The following is a 14497-nucleotide window of genomic DNA, read 5'->3' as shown; positions in this document are numbered from 1 at the left end:
AATTTGGAATAAAATCAATAAATCTTCAATTACACCAATAAATTTAGTTACATGATACAAAACTGATAACACAATCCTCAAATCAAACCAATTTAGTGATCAAAATACTGATAAGCTGCAAAGTAAGTCTGAGCAACAGTGAGAATCAACAACACTAATGCAGCAAAAGCAGAGATAAAAGACCAAGGTGTGTCAAAATAAGTATACTTAAAACTAGCCCATGTAACATGCCAACTATTTCCATAATAATGATGAACTTCATTAAACAAACCAGACAAATAACTCAAATCCAAATCAACCACAACATCCTTTCCAGCATTATTAAAAAAATGTGCCACTTCACCTTCCGCTCCAAAATGGTTCTCAATTATGTTCCTCTCACATAAATACTCAACATCCCTATAAGTATTGATCAAACAGTCCAACAACGTTACATACGTTGTAAAATACTTCATAGAACAACCACTGTAACATTGTTCAAAAGCAACACAGTTTAGTAAAAACGAACTCATGAAATCGTCCATAGTAATTGTTGGCATTTCCATCACACCGCGTTTGAATCTCACTTCCAAGAAGCTTTCCCTCTCGCTGTTCTTCCCTGGATTTATCTTTATCCCAGCGTGACGAAGCTTTGAGACACAATGGATCACGTGCGTTGGTGTTTTTATTCTCTCGTGTTCTTTTTCTTTTTCGCTGAGTGGAATGAAACCCGAACGAACCAAATCAAGTAAATGCTTTGGTGCCTCGTTTTGTTTTGATATCGTAGTGATTAGTTCTTCTGGTCTTTGTAACGAGTTGTTGAAGAATTCCATAGCAAGACTTGAAAGTGTAGACGTTGAGCTTTCTTGGAGTGGGTTTGAAATTTCGAACAAGCCTTGAAGAACAAAGAAAGGGATTTGATTTTCAAGCTTGAGAAAATCGCGGTAAAAATATGGTAGAATCCATTCCATGTTAACTAATGGATCACCAACTTCAAAAGGTACTAATCTTGCAACTTTACGAAAAAGTTCAATGACGAAACAACCATCAAGTACCATCATTTCAACGAATTCGTGTGAGTCTAGTTGAATTGTTTCCGAGTAACACTCTCTAGCTTCGTTTTCTAATGGAGCAACGGTTTTTAGAAGCTCTTCTAAGGATAAGTGTGTTCTTGTGAGAAGAGAATTAAGGTAAGAGTATTTATGTTCTTCAATCATGTTGAGACGCGGTTGTCCGCGATGGTAAGGTCCTATGGAAACAATTCGAGGTTGGTATGCTTTTCCGTTTGCTTCAATTAGGCTTTGTGGAACTCTCAAGATGGAACAAGATGTTTTTCCTGCGGATTTTCTTAGGAGTTTTGGGTTTTGTGAAATTTTGAGTTGCATTGAAGCTAATTTTTCAGTGTCTAGTTTCCAAATATCTATGACATGGTGATTTTCATTGGTTTTCATGGTGAAACTTGTTGATGATTTAGGGAGAGAATGTTGTTAGATTGTTAATGGTGTGTGGAAATATATGGTATAGTTAAATGATAGTATTTGATTAAGTCATAGATAGTAACGGTTTGAATGTGACATGAAAATTGAAGTTATATATGTAGTGTGCAAATAAGATTCAACAATTTTGAATGATGAGAATGGTTCCACGTAATAAGGAATTAGTCATAATAGTTACATCTTAATCCGAGTGAGTTAGCGTATTTGAAAGTTCAATTTCTTGAGGCTCACGGATTTAGATGTTTATTTTGTATGATATATAGGTGTCATGTCGTGGGAGAAAAAATTGATTAGTTTCTGTCTCATTGATGCTAGCCAGAAAGTTTCATGGAAATATAAGCTAGCAAGTGAGCTTGACTTGCAATCCTTGATATTAGTTTCATGAAAATTTAAATGATCATTCACTTCAAATTAAAAGTATAGACCATTTAGTTTTCGTATGAATTTATATTTATAGAAAAAAAATACTAATTAACTATCACTTTTGATGAATTATTATCGGAAAATTGTATGTTAAAAATTGACACACGCTCTAAAATTACTCTTCCTCTATTGATACTTTGTTGAATTCGTGTTTATCGTTTGATATTTCGTTGAATTTAGGTGTGAATATAGAACATGTTAAAAAAAACTATTCAGTCTCCATTTTTTTTTTTTACTAATAGGATGCCCAGGGAAGTTCTTTATTTCATACAATCGTGCCTCGCAAATCATTTCATACAGTAGTGCCTCACAGGTCATTTCTTCAGTCAATTTCACTAATGACTCCAAATCCTTCTGTGTTTTCTATAGTAATTTTGTCTTTATAAAGACTCAATGTCCCCTACTAATAGATGCCCCAAAATTTAAGTTCTTGGAAAAATATTATTGTGTTCTTTCTTGTATGTTTCCTACCTCACGATTATTATCAAGAGTCACATACTTTGGATTTCACAATAAAGTATGTTGAATATATGTTCTTTTTCACAAATCTCGAGGAGACTAGATATTTATGTTAAGAATCTCACATCGGACAATATATAGTCTAAACACGTGTTTATAAGTGGGGGCAATCTTCACCATACTAGTCAGTTTTGTAGGGATGAGATACGTCCAACCACATTTCTTAACATGATATCAAGAGCCTTGTTTAAGATCTGGTGAGCCACCTATTTTGGTTTCTGCTATCAGGTGATAGGGTGTGTTACGAGTCCTACATCGGATAATATATGGCCTAAACATGTGTTTATAAATGGGGGTAATCCATGGGGGTAATCCTCACACTACTAGCCAGTTTTGTAGGAATGGGTTAGGTCCAACCAAATTTCTTAACAATGTTATCATTAATTATTCCTCTTTAAGTGCTTCCCAAAACCTCGACTTTTCTTTGCACTTTCTATCTTTAGAATTTTGCTAAAACATTCATTGCATTCTTTGACGAAATTACCAAATCTTATTCAAATTCCTTCTTTGATATCTATTCATAAAGTCTCTAAAAGCTCTCCATCAAACATCATTGCATTCACTGATGAAATTCCTTATGACGCTTATTATGGGCTTGGGTAATGACTCATATTCCTTCTAACATTAGAACTTCTCCTACAGACTTTAAGCTTCATTTTCTTTGACATAAAATGAAGTTATTCTCACTTCTCTATTACACTTCAATTCCTTGTACTTAAGAAACGCATAGTGAGAATGTTTCCCACCTCAATTATTCTAGAATACAAATGGCTAGGTAAGAATAAGGAACCATAAAAGTCCATGTGGGTTTCTTGGGTATTACAAACTTTATCAAGGTGGATTGGTACCAAGGGAAGGTTGACATCCCTATAGTGATAATATATTTTACATGCCCCCAGGAAAGACCCCTAACCTCCGACATTTAATTTTTTCCTAACGATACCACATACATTCAGCGTAAGCTAAAAAAAGATGGATGTTTATCGTCGCCAGAAACTCGGCTTCAAACAATGTAAAAGGTAGCAAGACTCCTAAATCATGGATGACGTGGAGATGTAGGTAGAAATAGGGGTGGGCGAGCCATCTAGGACGACCATATTGGTGGCCCCCCCTCAGAACATGGTTCCAAAATCACACTGTCCTCATGAGCAGTGTTGGAATGTCTAATTTGCCGCTGAAATGTAGCGATTCTCTCATTCTTAGAATACATGGAAACAAAATCTTGGACGTCGAAACGCTTAACATGTACTTTTTTCATTGATTACTAGAAAAAACACAGAGAGGAAGAAAATCAATATAAGAATATTTGGGCTCTCAAGTCTCTAAATGACTAATTCGTAATGTTAAGTGTGCATCCACTTCTTAAATGTCCTAAATTATAATAATTACCCTAAGAATAGAATGAGAAAATGAAGAATGGAATAATACTTTCAATCACAGTCAATAATGTGTGAAATGAATGGACTTTTAACTAAATTGATGGAAGTTTAGAAGGAGAGAATGCAGAAAAGTTCAAAGGAGAAAGGATGGGTTATTTTTATAGGGAGGGGAAGTGCAGCAGTATTGGATACTTATTGCCACCAACTATACACCTCAACAGTTACAAGAAAAGGGAAAGATTCCCCCATGTCAAGACATGCGGAAGGAGTAAGGCCAAATTTGGCTTCCCAAGGAAAATCTTCATCAATAATATTCAATGCATCTCACCTTTTCCTCAATTGGCGTTTGACTTCCCTTAGCTGAATAACATTTGATTTTCCTCAGTCAACTGACTTTTAATTTCCCCAACTGACTAACGATTTATTTCCTTTAGTTGATTGACAAGTGATTCGCCTCATTGACACCTACAGATGTATCCCAGACTCACCTGATACAAGAGAGACTCGCTCCATATGGGAGGGGCTCACCCAAATAAGGATAGGGAAAACAAGACTAAACCACTTCGCCATTTCTAAGCCCTCGTGCTCGAGGGACTATGCATTGGTAAATTTTAGAAGGGCCCATAAGGGGAGATGAGTGAGGAAAATGATGTAACATCTCGCCCACAACATGTTCCTGATCGGCCATTTCCTAGATCAATTTCTCGTTTACTAGATGTGATGCCCCTTTCTCGAGTATGTTGCTCACATCCTAGACAACTCACACGAAGCTTGAAAACAAAGCAAGTGACGTGTCCCTAGTCCACAATGATGCAGAAGAAGTCAAGAGAAATTAACCATGCACTCCTAAATAACAAAGGATTCACTGTCCACTCACATGTTCTCTTGCAACTGGTTGAACATCATTTATGTTATATGAACAAATAATAAGTGATGCTCATTTCTAAAGACGCACATTCCTAAGGGGAAATTGTTGCATGTCCCTAACACATTTAGGGGGAACACCCAGGATTAGGTGATTTTGTTTCTTGTCTTTTCTTTCTTTTTTCATTTATTGAGTCTCCTTTATGATTACACATTTCTAAATCAAGTTTGAATTGAATCGTTATTCGGTTTTAAAATGCATAAATCAATGGTAACATTTGAACTTGATCGTGATGTTTTTAGTAAATCACATGAGTCAACGAAATAAGAACCATATATGTTTTTTATTTAATTTGGGTGCAAAGAAAATCTCAAAGTATTTTTAAAACTATGAAAAATTGTGATTTTGTGTGTTTGATTCTAATCAAGCAAATCGAGCACACATTCTGATTCAAATCAAATTAGAGGGAGGCAAACAAAGGATTTTCCAACACTTTTATTTGAATCATAATCTAAACCTTATTTAAATCAAGCTCCTTCTTGTCACCCCTCCTTGATTAGATTTGAATCGTACTTTACACTTATTCTAATTAGACAATTTTCTACATTTTTGTTTTGGCTTTGTTGTAATTGATTCGAATCAAGATTTGAACTTGATTTGAAGTATAAGGCCTGTGATTTGAATTAGACTTTTTTATTGATTCGAATGAGAATAAAAATGGTTCAAAAATCTTTTTCTTTCTTATTCCACTTCACTTGTTCATTTGACTCAAACCATGAAGTATTCTTGATTCAAATTCAAATTTGTGCTTAATCTCAAGCACATATTAAATCATTTTGTCATTATTTTTCATGTGTGAATCTCATAATCATTTTGTGACTTTCTATGAAATCCACTACCTCTCACTTTTTAAAAGTTCAAGACCCTTGCAAACAAATTTCTTTCTTCTTCAACCTTTGTTTTGATGTTAGATCTTGATAATGAGAGATTTGTAATAGATTTAGGGAGATGTTGTCTTGAAACTAATTGTTCTTGAAGATTGGTTAAAGAGTTTTAGGTTCTTGCAAGATTGAGGTTGTTGTCATTGGTGTTGAAAAATTCTAGTGAAAAGGAGGTTCTTCTTTCCAAATCGCCTTGGTAGTGACTCTGTGAAAGGCTTCATACAAGGCGGAGTTCTTCTCAAATCTCCAGACAATTCAACTCTTAAGAAATCGGTAAGATCAAGGGGTTATTGCTACACACGGAGGCCTAAAGAAGATTGGTGACATTGCAAGATTTAGGAAGCGTTAATAGAATAAAGATTATGCTAAAGAGTTTGGCATTACACTGTATACAAGTCAAGATTCAGATTGAAGATTTATTATCTTCGACATTATTGTGGACTAGGTATTATATGAACTCTTACAATATTTGTCAAAATAAAAAGGAACAATGAATGTTCCAATGGGAAACCATTGAAGAGTGCACGTAGGCAAAGCGAGGAAGAACGCAGAAGCGCTATGAACCCCAGTGTCTCCTCTCCCCCCCTCTCTCTCTCTCTCTCTCTCTCTCTCTCTCTCTCACTCTCGCAGGATGTTGCATGCTTAGGTTTTCAATTCACAAGGTAGTTTATTGTTTATTCAATTGGTAGAGATTTATTATGCAAGGTTAAGTTTTGTTAGAATTAATTAGAACCTAATCGAGCTTAAGTGGTGATTGAAATATGAGAAACTTGTTGAGTTTAGAATTTGTTAAATTTAATCGTTGTATAAACACACCCCGCGAAGTATATAACTGAATCAATTGAATACATTGTGCATCATTATTAGTTCATTTTTGATATTTGTGAAGTGATTAAGTGCTTGTGTGAGCCAATTTCTATACAAGTATAATTATAAATTTTTTGCTCTAAATCTTCTACGAGTAAACTTTGAAAATTTCTGATAATTTATTTCTGAAAAATCAGTTGAATTTTTGTTTAAGTCTATTCACCCCATCTAAACTATTTTCTTACTTTATATTCTCGCCCAACAATTTCCTTCACCATCATAGAGATTTGTTATCATCTCCTTTAAATTTGAAGCCTTTAATATTTATCATAAATAAAATATAAATCAAATCGAACCTAAATATTGTTAGATCTTACGTTAAGGATCTGCTCCAAAATTAATTTCAAAGTGTGTGTTCACAAAAAGCTTTAGGTTTAACTCTCTTCACAATTTAGAATAATTGGGTGCAAATGGATAATTCGATGAATCCCCTTAAAGATACTTTAGAAGCCTTAACATGAATCACACATTTACGGCATATCAATTAATAATATTTTACAAAATAAAATTTCCCCATTTATTCTCGTGCACTAGAAAAATAAAAGAATGATTTAGATATCATTTTCTCATGAAATATGTGAATATATGTCCTTTTATGCCTCAAAATTGTCTTTATTCATATAAAAACTCATAAAAATTGGTAGATGGGTGAAAGTGTTTGAAATATTGATTATATGAGTTTTTTTTTACAAAAGCAAAATCAATTTATTTCATTAATCAAATATTGTTCAATACACAGAGGAATCAAATAAAGAACCGTGCGTCGAGACCAAAAATTAGCCGCCCTAGCAAGACTTGACCTCAAAGCCATTTCGAGAACTTAGTAAATTCTGGATACTATTAATAATCATATTGTATTCAGAATTACCTGATGAAGTAGCATGAGTTTCTTGAACCACTAGTTGGGAGTCGCTTTTAAAAATCATGTGTTGCAAGTTTAAGTTGATTGCTCCTTGGATTTCTTCCTTCAAAGCAATTGCTTCATCTTCAACAATAGAGAGTCTTCCCCTGTTCCACGATGTATCTGCCACCATAAATCTTCCACCGTCATCTCTAACACACCGCCCTCCATTAGTCGTGCCAAGATTCTCATTGAACCCTGCATCCACATTGCACTTCAATCATGTCAGTCGGGGTGGTTGCCATTTAGTTAGAGTTGTCAAATGGGTCGGCCCGATCCAACCTGCTTCGACTCGGTGGGCTGATATGTTTAAATGGGGTTGGCTCGGCCCGTCCCGATTGCTTAATGGGCTACAGAAAATGAGCCCGACCCATTTTTCAAAGGCCCGTGTAGCCCGATGGGCCTGCCCAACCCGTATTTTAATATTATAGTTTTAATTTTATAAAAAAGATGTAATGGTTAAAAGCTACATAACATAAGTACAGAGTCATCATAAACTTAGTTAAGTGATGTTTAAAATATTCATCAAATCAACATCCATGTATAGATGAATACCACAAAAACATTCATGTAAAAGTACAAAGTAACTTAATATTATGACCAACTAGTAACAAACCCGTGCATAAGAACGGGTTCTGTTCGGTTGCGCGAATTTGGATACATCATTTATTTTAAATAAAAATGTTAAAAAATAAAAGAAATTTAAATAAATAATTGATTATTTCGTATATAAAAATATTTAGATCAATAATAGATTTTTTTCCCGTATACCATTTTTGGATTAAAAATATTTAATCATAAATATCATTTCTCGTATATAAAAATATTTAGATCAATAACAGATTTTTTTTTCCACATACAGACTTAATTTTTGTTTAGGTATCATTTACAAAAATATTTGGATCAAAAGTAATTTTCATATATAAAATTATTTAGATCAATATTAAAATTTTTCCCGTATACCATTTTTGAATAAAAAATATTTGGGTCATAAATACCATTTTTCGTAAATAATAGATTTTTTTCATATACAATTATTTTTGTTTAGGTATCATTTATAAAAATATTTGGATCATTATTAAATTTTCGTATATTAAAATATTTAGATCAATAATATATTTTTTCCCGTATACCATTTTTGGATCAAAAATATTTGATCATAAATACCATTTCTTGTATATAAAAATATTTAGGTTAATAATAGATTTTTTCCCGTATACAGACTTCATTTTTGTTTAAGTATCATTTACAAAAATATTTGGATCAATAGTAAATTTCGTATATAAAAATATTTACATCAATAGTAGATTTTTTCCCGTATACCATTTTAGAATAAAAAATATTTGGATCATAAATAATATTTTTTGTAAATAATAATACAAATATTATTTTTATTTAGGTATCATTTACAAAAATATTTGGATCAATATTAAATTTTCGTATAAAAAAAATATTTAGATCAATAATAATTTTTTTTCCGTATACCTTTTTTGGAGCAAAAATATTTGATCATAAATACCATTTCTCGTATATAAAAATATTACATCAATAATAATTTTTTCCCGTATACAGACCTCATTTTTGTTTAGGTATCATTTACAAAAATATTTGGATTAATAGTAAATTTCGTATATAAAAATATTTAAATCAATAGTAGATTATTTTCCCGTATACCATTTTGGAATAAAAAATATTTGGATCATAAATACTAACATTTTTCGTAAATAAAAATAATTACATCAATAATAAATTTTTTTCCCGTATACAAACTTCATTTTTGTTTAGGTATCATTTACAAAAATATTTGAATCAATAGTAAATTTCGTATATAAAAATATTTAGATCAAATAATAGATTTTTTCCCGTATATCATTTTTTAATAAAAAATATTTGGATCATAAATACCATATTTCTTAAATAATAGATTTTTCCCGTATACAAATATTATTTTTATTTAGGTATCATTTATAAAAATATTTGGATCAATATTAAGTTTTCGTATATAAAAATATTTAGATCAATAATATATTTTTTGAATAAATTTTTCCCGTATATCATTTTTTTACTAAAAAATATTTCAATCATAAATACCATTTTTCGTATATAAAAAAATATATCAATAATAGTTTTTTTTTTTGTGTAAGAAAGAAGTGAGAAAGTGATGAAAGAGAAAAAAAATAGAGAATGAAATGAGATTTGATAAGTTTGATAAAATATAAGAGTTGTATTATTTTAATAATAAAATTAAGAACTTTATGGTACAAAGACAAAAAAACCACAATTTTGATGTGGTGGCAAAAAATCAAATAAGGGTATTTTTTACTAATTTTACACAACCATTAATTTTCTTATATTATAGATACTTATAAAATTTTCTCTTCATCTCATAATCATTTCCTTGATCACATCTTCTTTAAAATATATTTTCATTCTCTTTAACTTTTCTTTATCAATTAAGAACACATTTATGCAATCATATCTTATCTCAATTTTTTTCCCGCAAAATTTACCAATTTTTTTAATAGGTCAGCCTGAGGCCGTTTGATCTGACCCGACCCATAAAAAATATAGGCTCGATGAGCTGACGCAGAAAGATAGAGTCTAGTGGTGGAATATGACTACCATAGGTTTTAATACTCTAATGATAAGTTGATGACCATATATGACTAGGTGTTTTTATGTTTGAAATTTTGAATCCTTTAAATGTACTTTTTGCATTCTTTTATCTATTTTAATCAATAATTGAAAATTAAAATATAGGTCATCCTAACATGTGCCCTAAGGAAACAATGTTAATATACTATAATTAGAAATATTTAAGTGTAATAAAATCATGTTTAAAATTTCAAAAAATTAAATACACGCATTTCAAAAAGATATTTCTAATTAAAGTATCATTAACATGTGCCCTTAGTATTTTCTTAAAATATTTAAAAATATCCAAGACTTTTAGATAAACGATTCAACCATTATTCCCTTTATTTCATCAGATATGTACATTTATTATATTTTAATCATTTATAAAATATAATTTTTTAAATGTTTATTTTGAAATTTTCCAAATATAAAAAAAATGTAATTTTTTAAGAGAGTGTTTGGATTAGTCGTTTTAACAAAAAATTGTAATGCTTTAAGCAAATTTAAAATGATTTGAACAAAATTCATTATTAGAATAATAAGTATAATTTTTTTTTAAAATGATCAAAATCTATCAAGTATTTTGTTAAATTTAAATTTTATGGTTTTGAAATGATATTTAAAATTAAATAATTTCAAATTTCTCTCATACTCCATAGAATTTTAAAATAAAATGTTTGGATAAGTCATATGAACGAGGAAATGTAATGTTTTAAAATAATTTGGACAAAATTTATTATTTGAATAAAAATATGAAAAATCGTTAAAATGATAGAAATTTATCATGTTTTTGTTCAAGTTAAATTTTATGATTTTGATGTGATGCCTAAAATCAAATAATTCAAATTTCTCTCATACTCCATAGAATTTGAATGTCAAATCAGCTAACGTTATTATTTTAAATTTCGTAAATTAGTCCACATATTTTCCAAAATTGACTCTCAAAATATCAAAAAACTAGAAATTAATCCTTAATAATTTTCAAATTTTAGGAATTGGTCCATTTATATTTTAAATTTTATAAATTAGTCCCTATTTTCAAAATTTAAAATTTGACCCTAAAACTTTCAAATTTATAAAAATAACCCAAAAAATATAATAATAATTTATCATAATACTCTATTAAAACAATAAATAATTAAAATAAATAAATTTTAATTTAGTCATTTGAATTATTTAAAATTTTAAATTCCTTAAAAAAAATCTCATTACCACATCCAAAAATATAATGATCACATCCAAAACACTGTAAATTTTTTTAAAAAACACTTTACAGTCATTGTTCTAATCACAGCCTAGTCTTATTGAGGTGTGGAGGTCTTCCCATTTCTAGAAGTTTAGAGTGGTCAAGAATGATTGGTATACGGTTCAAGGGTGCTATGTGTTTGGCAACGTTATAGAAAGAATTGAGATATTTTTGAACTCTTCCATACCTCTTAGTTGAATGTTCAAAACATGTCGCATAACTGGACACATAGTTGCGTGAAACTTTCAAGAGCCACACCGTGTTGTGACTTAAACTAATAAAGGACAAATTCAATAACTACATCTTGAAGAGCAATTCAGTTACCAAAATATCATCGGTCAAGTGTTTGATTCATTAGTTTTCTTTGACTTGGTTGTTTAACATATTCATAATAACACTCTCCAAGAAGCATCCCCATGGTATAAGCAAACTGTCCTATATATATATAGCAAGACATAGCACATCCTAACCAAATCAAAATTCAATATTTCTATTAACCTAATTCATCCATCAACAAAAACTCCCAACTCAATCTTCTTTCTATTCCATACTGAAAGCAAAGCATCAATAACTTGTTAACATGCAGACACTTCAAAGTGATGGCAGAACCTCAGAATCTGACTTTAAACTTCTTCAACAACCTACAACGTTAACTTCAACACCATACAATCTGACAAACTCCAGTACAAGTCCCACTGAACAGAGCATGTCCGATCAATATAATTGTGCAGGAAATCCAACAACAATAACAAAGAAACGGGTGATTAGATTTAAAAGGGTTTATTCAACAAGAACACGTGGTCGTTCTGGTCCGATACAATCGCTGGCTCGGAAAATTTGTCGATTCAAGGTTCGAACTGTGGTTGTAGAAGAAGTCACTTCAAACAATGAAAGTTCACAGAACACATGAATTTTTTTTCTGTCTTTCAAATAATTAACACCAGCCTTCTAGCGGAATAACTTGTAAAATTCTTGTGTGTAACATCACCAGTTTTGCTTAATTTGCAACAAGACTTGATAACATTTTTATGTATTACTGAGGTTGTTGTAAAATATAAATTCTGTATTATTTCATCAGTACTAAATTAAATAAATTTTTAGATTCTCCATAATATTTGGAAGGTACCAGTATCAATGGTTCAATAGTGTGACGTGTTGGTATAATTAATATTTAAGAATGTAATTGATATATTCTTCCTAGTAAACATTGGAGCTACCTATTTATTGGGCTGGGGCTTAGAGACTTAAATTTTAAAAATAAATGAACTAAAAATAAAAGAGAATTTTTCGTTCCACTTTTATATCTTCTCAAGCTCCTTTGGTGCAATTTATTTTTTACTTTTAGAAGTTAAAAATACATCTGCATCAAATTTTATTTTTTTATATTTGTTTTCGGAAATACATCTCTGAATTCACCAAATTCATTTTTTTTTTGAAAAATTATATTTTCAGAGTTGCATTTTGAAATATCTCAATATTAGTCTTGAGATTTTTCGGATATGTATTTCCAAAATATTCAATATTTATTATAAAATTAAAATCAAAGTGAATCAATTGTATTAATAACATAATATCAATAATCAATAGTTTAATTATAATAAATATTTGGTTGGTAAAATTCATTGTTAGTAATAAATTATTTTAGTATAATGAATATTTTCTTTTATTATAAATTATTTAATATGATGAAATTATTTATTATAATCAATATTTTAGTATAATAAAATTATTTATTATAATCAATTAGTTAGTATAATAAATAGTTTAATGCTTTCTCTGTCTAAAAGATAATGTTTTAAAAAATATCATAAATTATTGATATTTCTAAATCAACAATTTTATTTAAAAAAGACTTTATATTTTTAAAGAAAAAATCAAACTTTTTATATGATATTTATGACACAATAAAACTTGATTTAACGTTCATCGTTTTTGTATGACTCAAAACAAGAACAATACATTGTTAAGTCACGAGAAAAATAAATGAAGAAACAATAGCAGCAAATTTCATCTAATTTGAGAAACTATGAAAAGAAATATAAGAATTATGAAGTTGTTGTGTAAACTTCTTACTTATATTTTTTTTCATAGATTCACAACCTACATGAACCTCATAATTGATTCATATTCCACGTACGATTAGTTTCAATAAAAGGTGTGTCATGGGAATATTTTATAATATCTGGTTTTGTTGTATGATGTTGTTTTGTTGATAACTGCTTTTGTATGTTGTTGTTGTTGTTGATTAATGATCTGAGAGCAAGAAGATTAGGTTGAGTTTATTATATTCTATGTATATTGTTTGTTTCACTAACCCACACTTAAAATACATTCATTTAAATTGACATGGATACTTATAGTCTGCAAATCAGGTTGAATTTGAAAACCAACTTATATCAATCAATATTTTCCGAAATGCTTGCGTATTATCTTTCATTTCATGCTCTTTTACATACAGAATATTGTATAATGACCTGACTCCTTAGATGCATCGTTATCTTCAATTATATAGTTAAATTTCAATAACAACAATCAATTAGATAATCTTCCTCGCCATCAACACTTATCATCGTAGTTTTTATGATGTTGTATCATCATAAATATTATGATGATAAGTGATGATGACAAAACAGATTATCCAATGTATTGTTGTTATTGAAATTTAATTATAATCGAAGATAGCGATGTATCGAAGGAGTTAGACCAATAAACCATTATCTATGTGTAAAAGAGCATGAAATGAACAATGAGACACATGCAATCAGAAAACAATTGTTTGTTTAAGTTGGTTTTCAAGAATAGTTAATTTTTCGATTATAGACTTCTTCATCAATTTGAATGCTTGTATTTTTTTAGTGACGTGTTTGGAAAAACATGAAATCTACATATTATATAATGAACTCATTGAGATTATTATCTCACCCCACTATTGTAATACCCCTATTTCTTTAAGCATGAGAATAAAGTGGAATGGAACTTATGGCAATTAAGAAAGAATAGTTGGAGTCATGAGGATTTATTTGGAATGTAACTAAATGGCACATATGTAATTATTACATAGTTGGAGGGCATTATAGTCATTTTCAATATGAGTGAACCACTTAAGGAGTTGTTTGGTGCAATAACTCATTCTTGTATTGTCAAAAATCAGAATTTATGGGTGAGAGATAGAGAGAAAACGTGAAAGGAAGGGAAAGGAGAAGAAAGAAGAAACCAATTCAAACTCTACCATTACACTCCCTTG

General features: G+C 30.0%; 1 protein-coding gene across 1 annotated transcript; it reads right to left on the bottom strand.

The window, feature by feature from the left end:
* LOC131613095 (UPF0481 protein At3g47200) lies at nucleotides 1–1535 on the bottom strand. The gene has a single exon (XM_058884810.1). The coding sequence runs from the start codon at nucleotides 1428–1430 to the stop codon at nucleotides 93–95; it is 1338 nt and encodes a 445-aa protein (XP_058740793.1). The 5' UTR covers nucleotides 1431–1535; the 3' UTR covers nucleotides 1–92.
* Between the last annotated feature and the right edge of the window lie 12962 nt (nucleotides 1536–14497).

Source organism: Vicia villosa, linkage group LG6 (assembly GCF_029867415.1).
Source record: "Vicia villosa cultivar HV-30 ecotype Madison, WI linkage group LG6, Vvil1.0, whole genome shotgun sequence".
Classification (NCBI taxonomy): domain Eukaryota; kingdom Viridiplantae; phylum Streptophyta; class Magnoliopsida; order Fabales; family Fabaceae; genus Vicia; species Vicia villosa.
The sequence above is the reverse complement of the archived record's forward strand: the minus strand, read 5'-3'. Positions and strand labels throughout refer to the sequence as shown.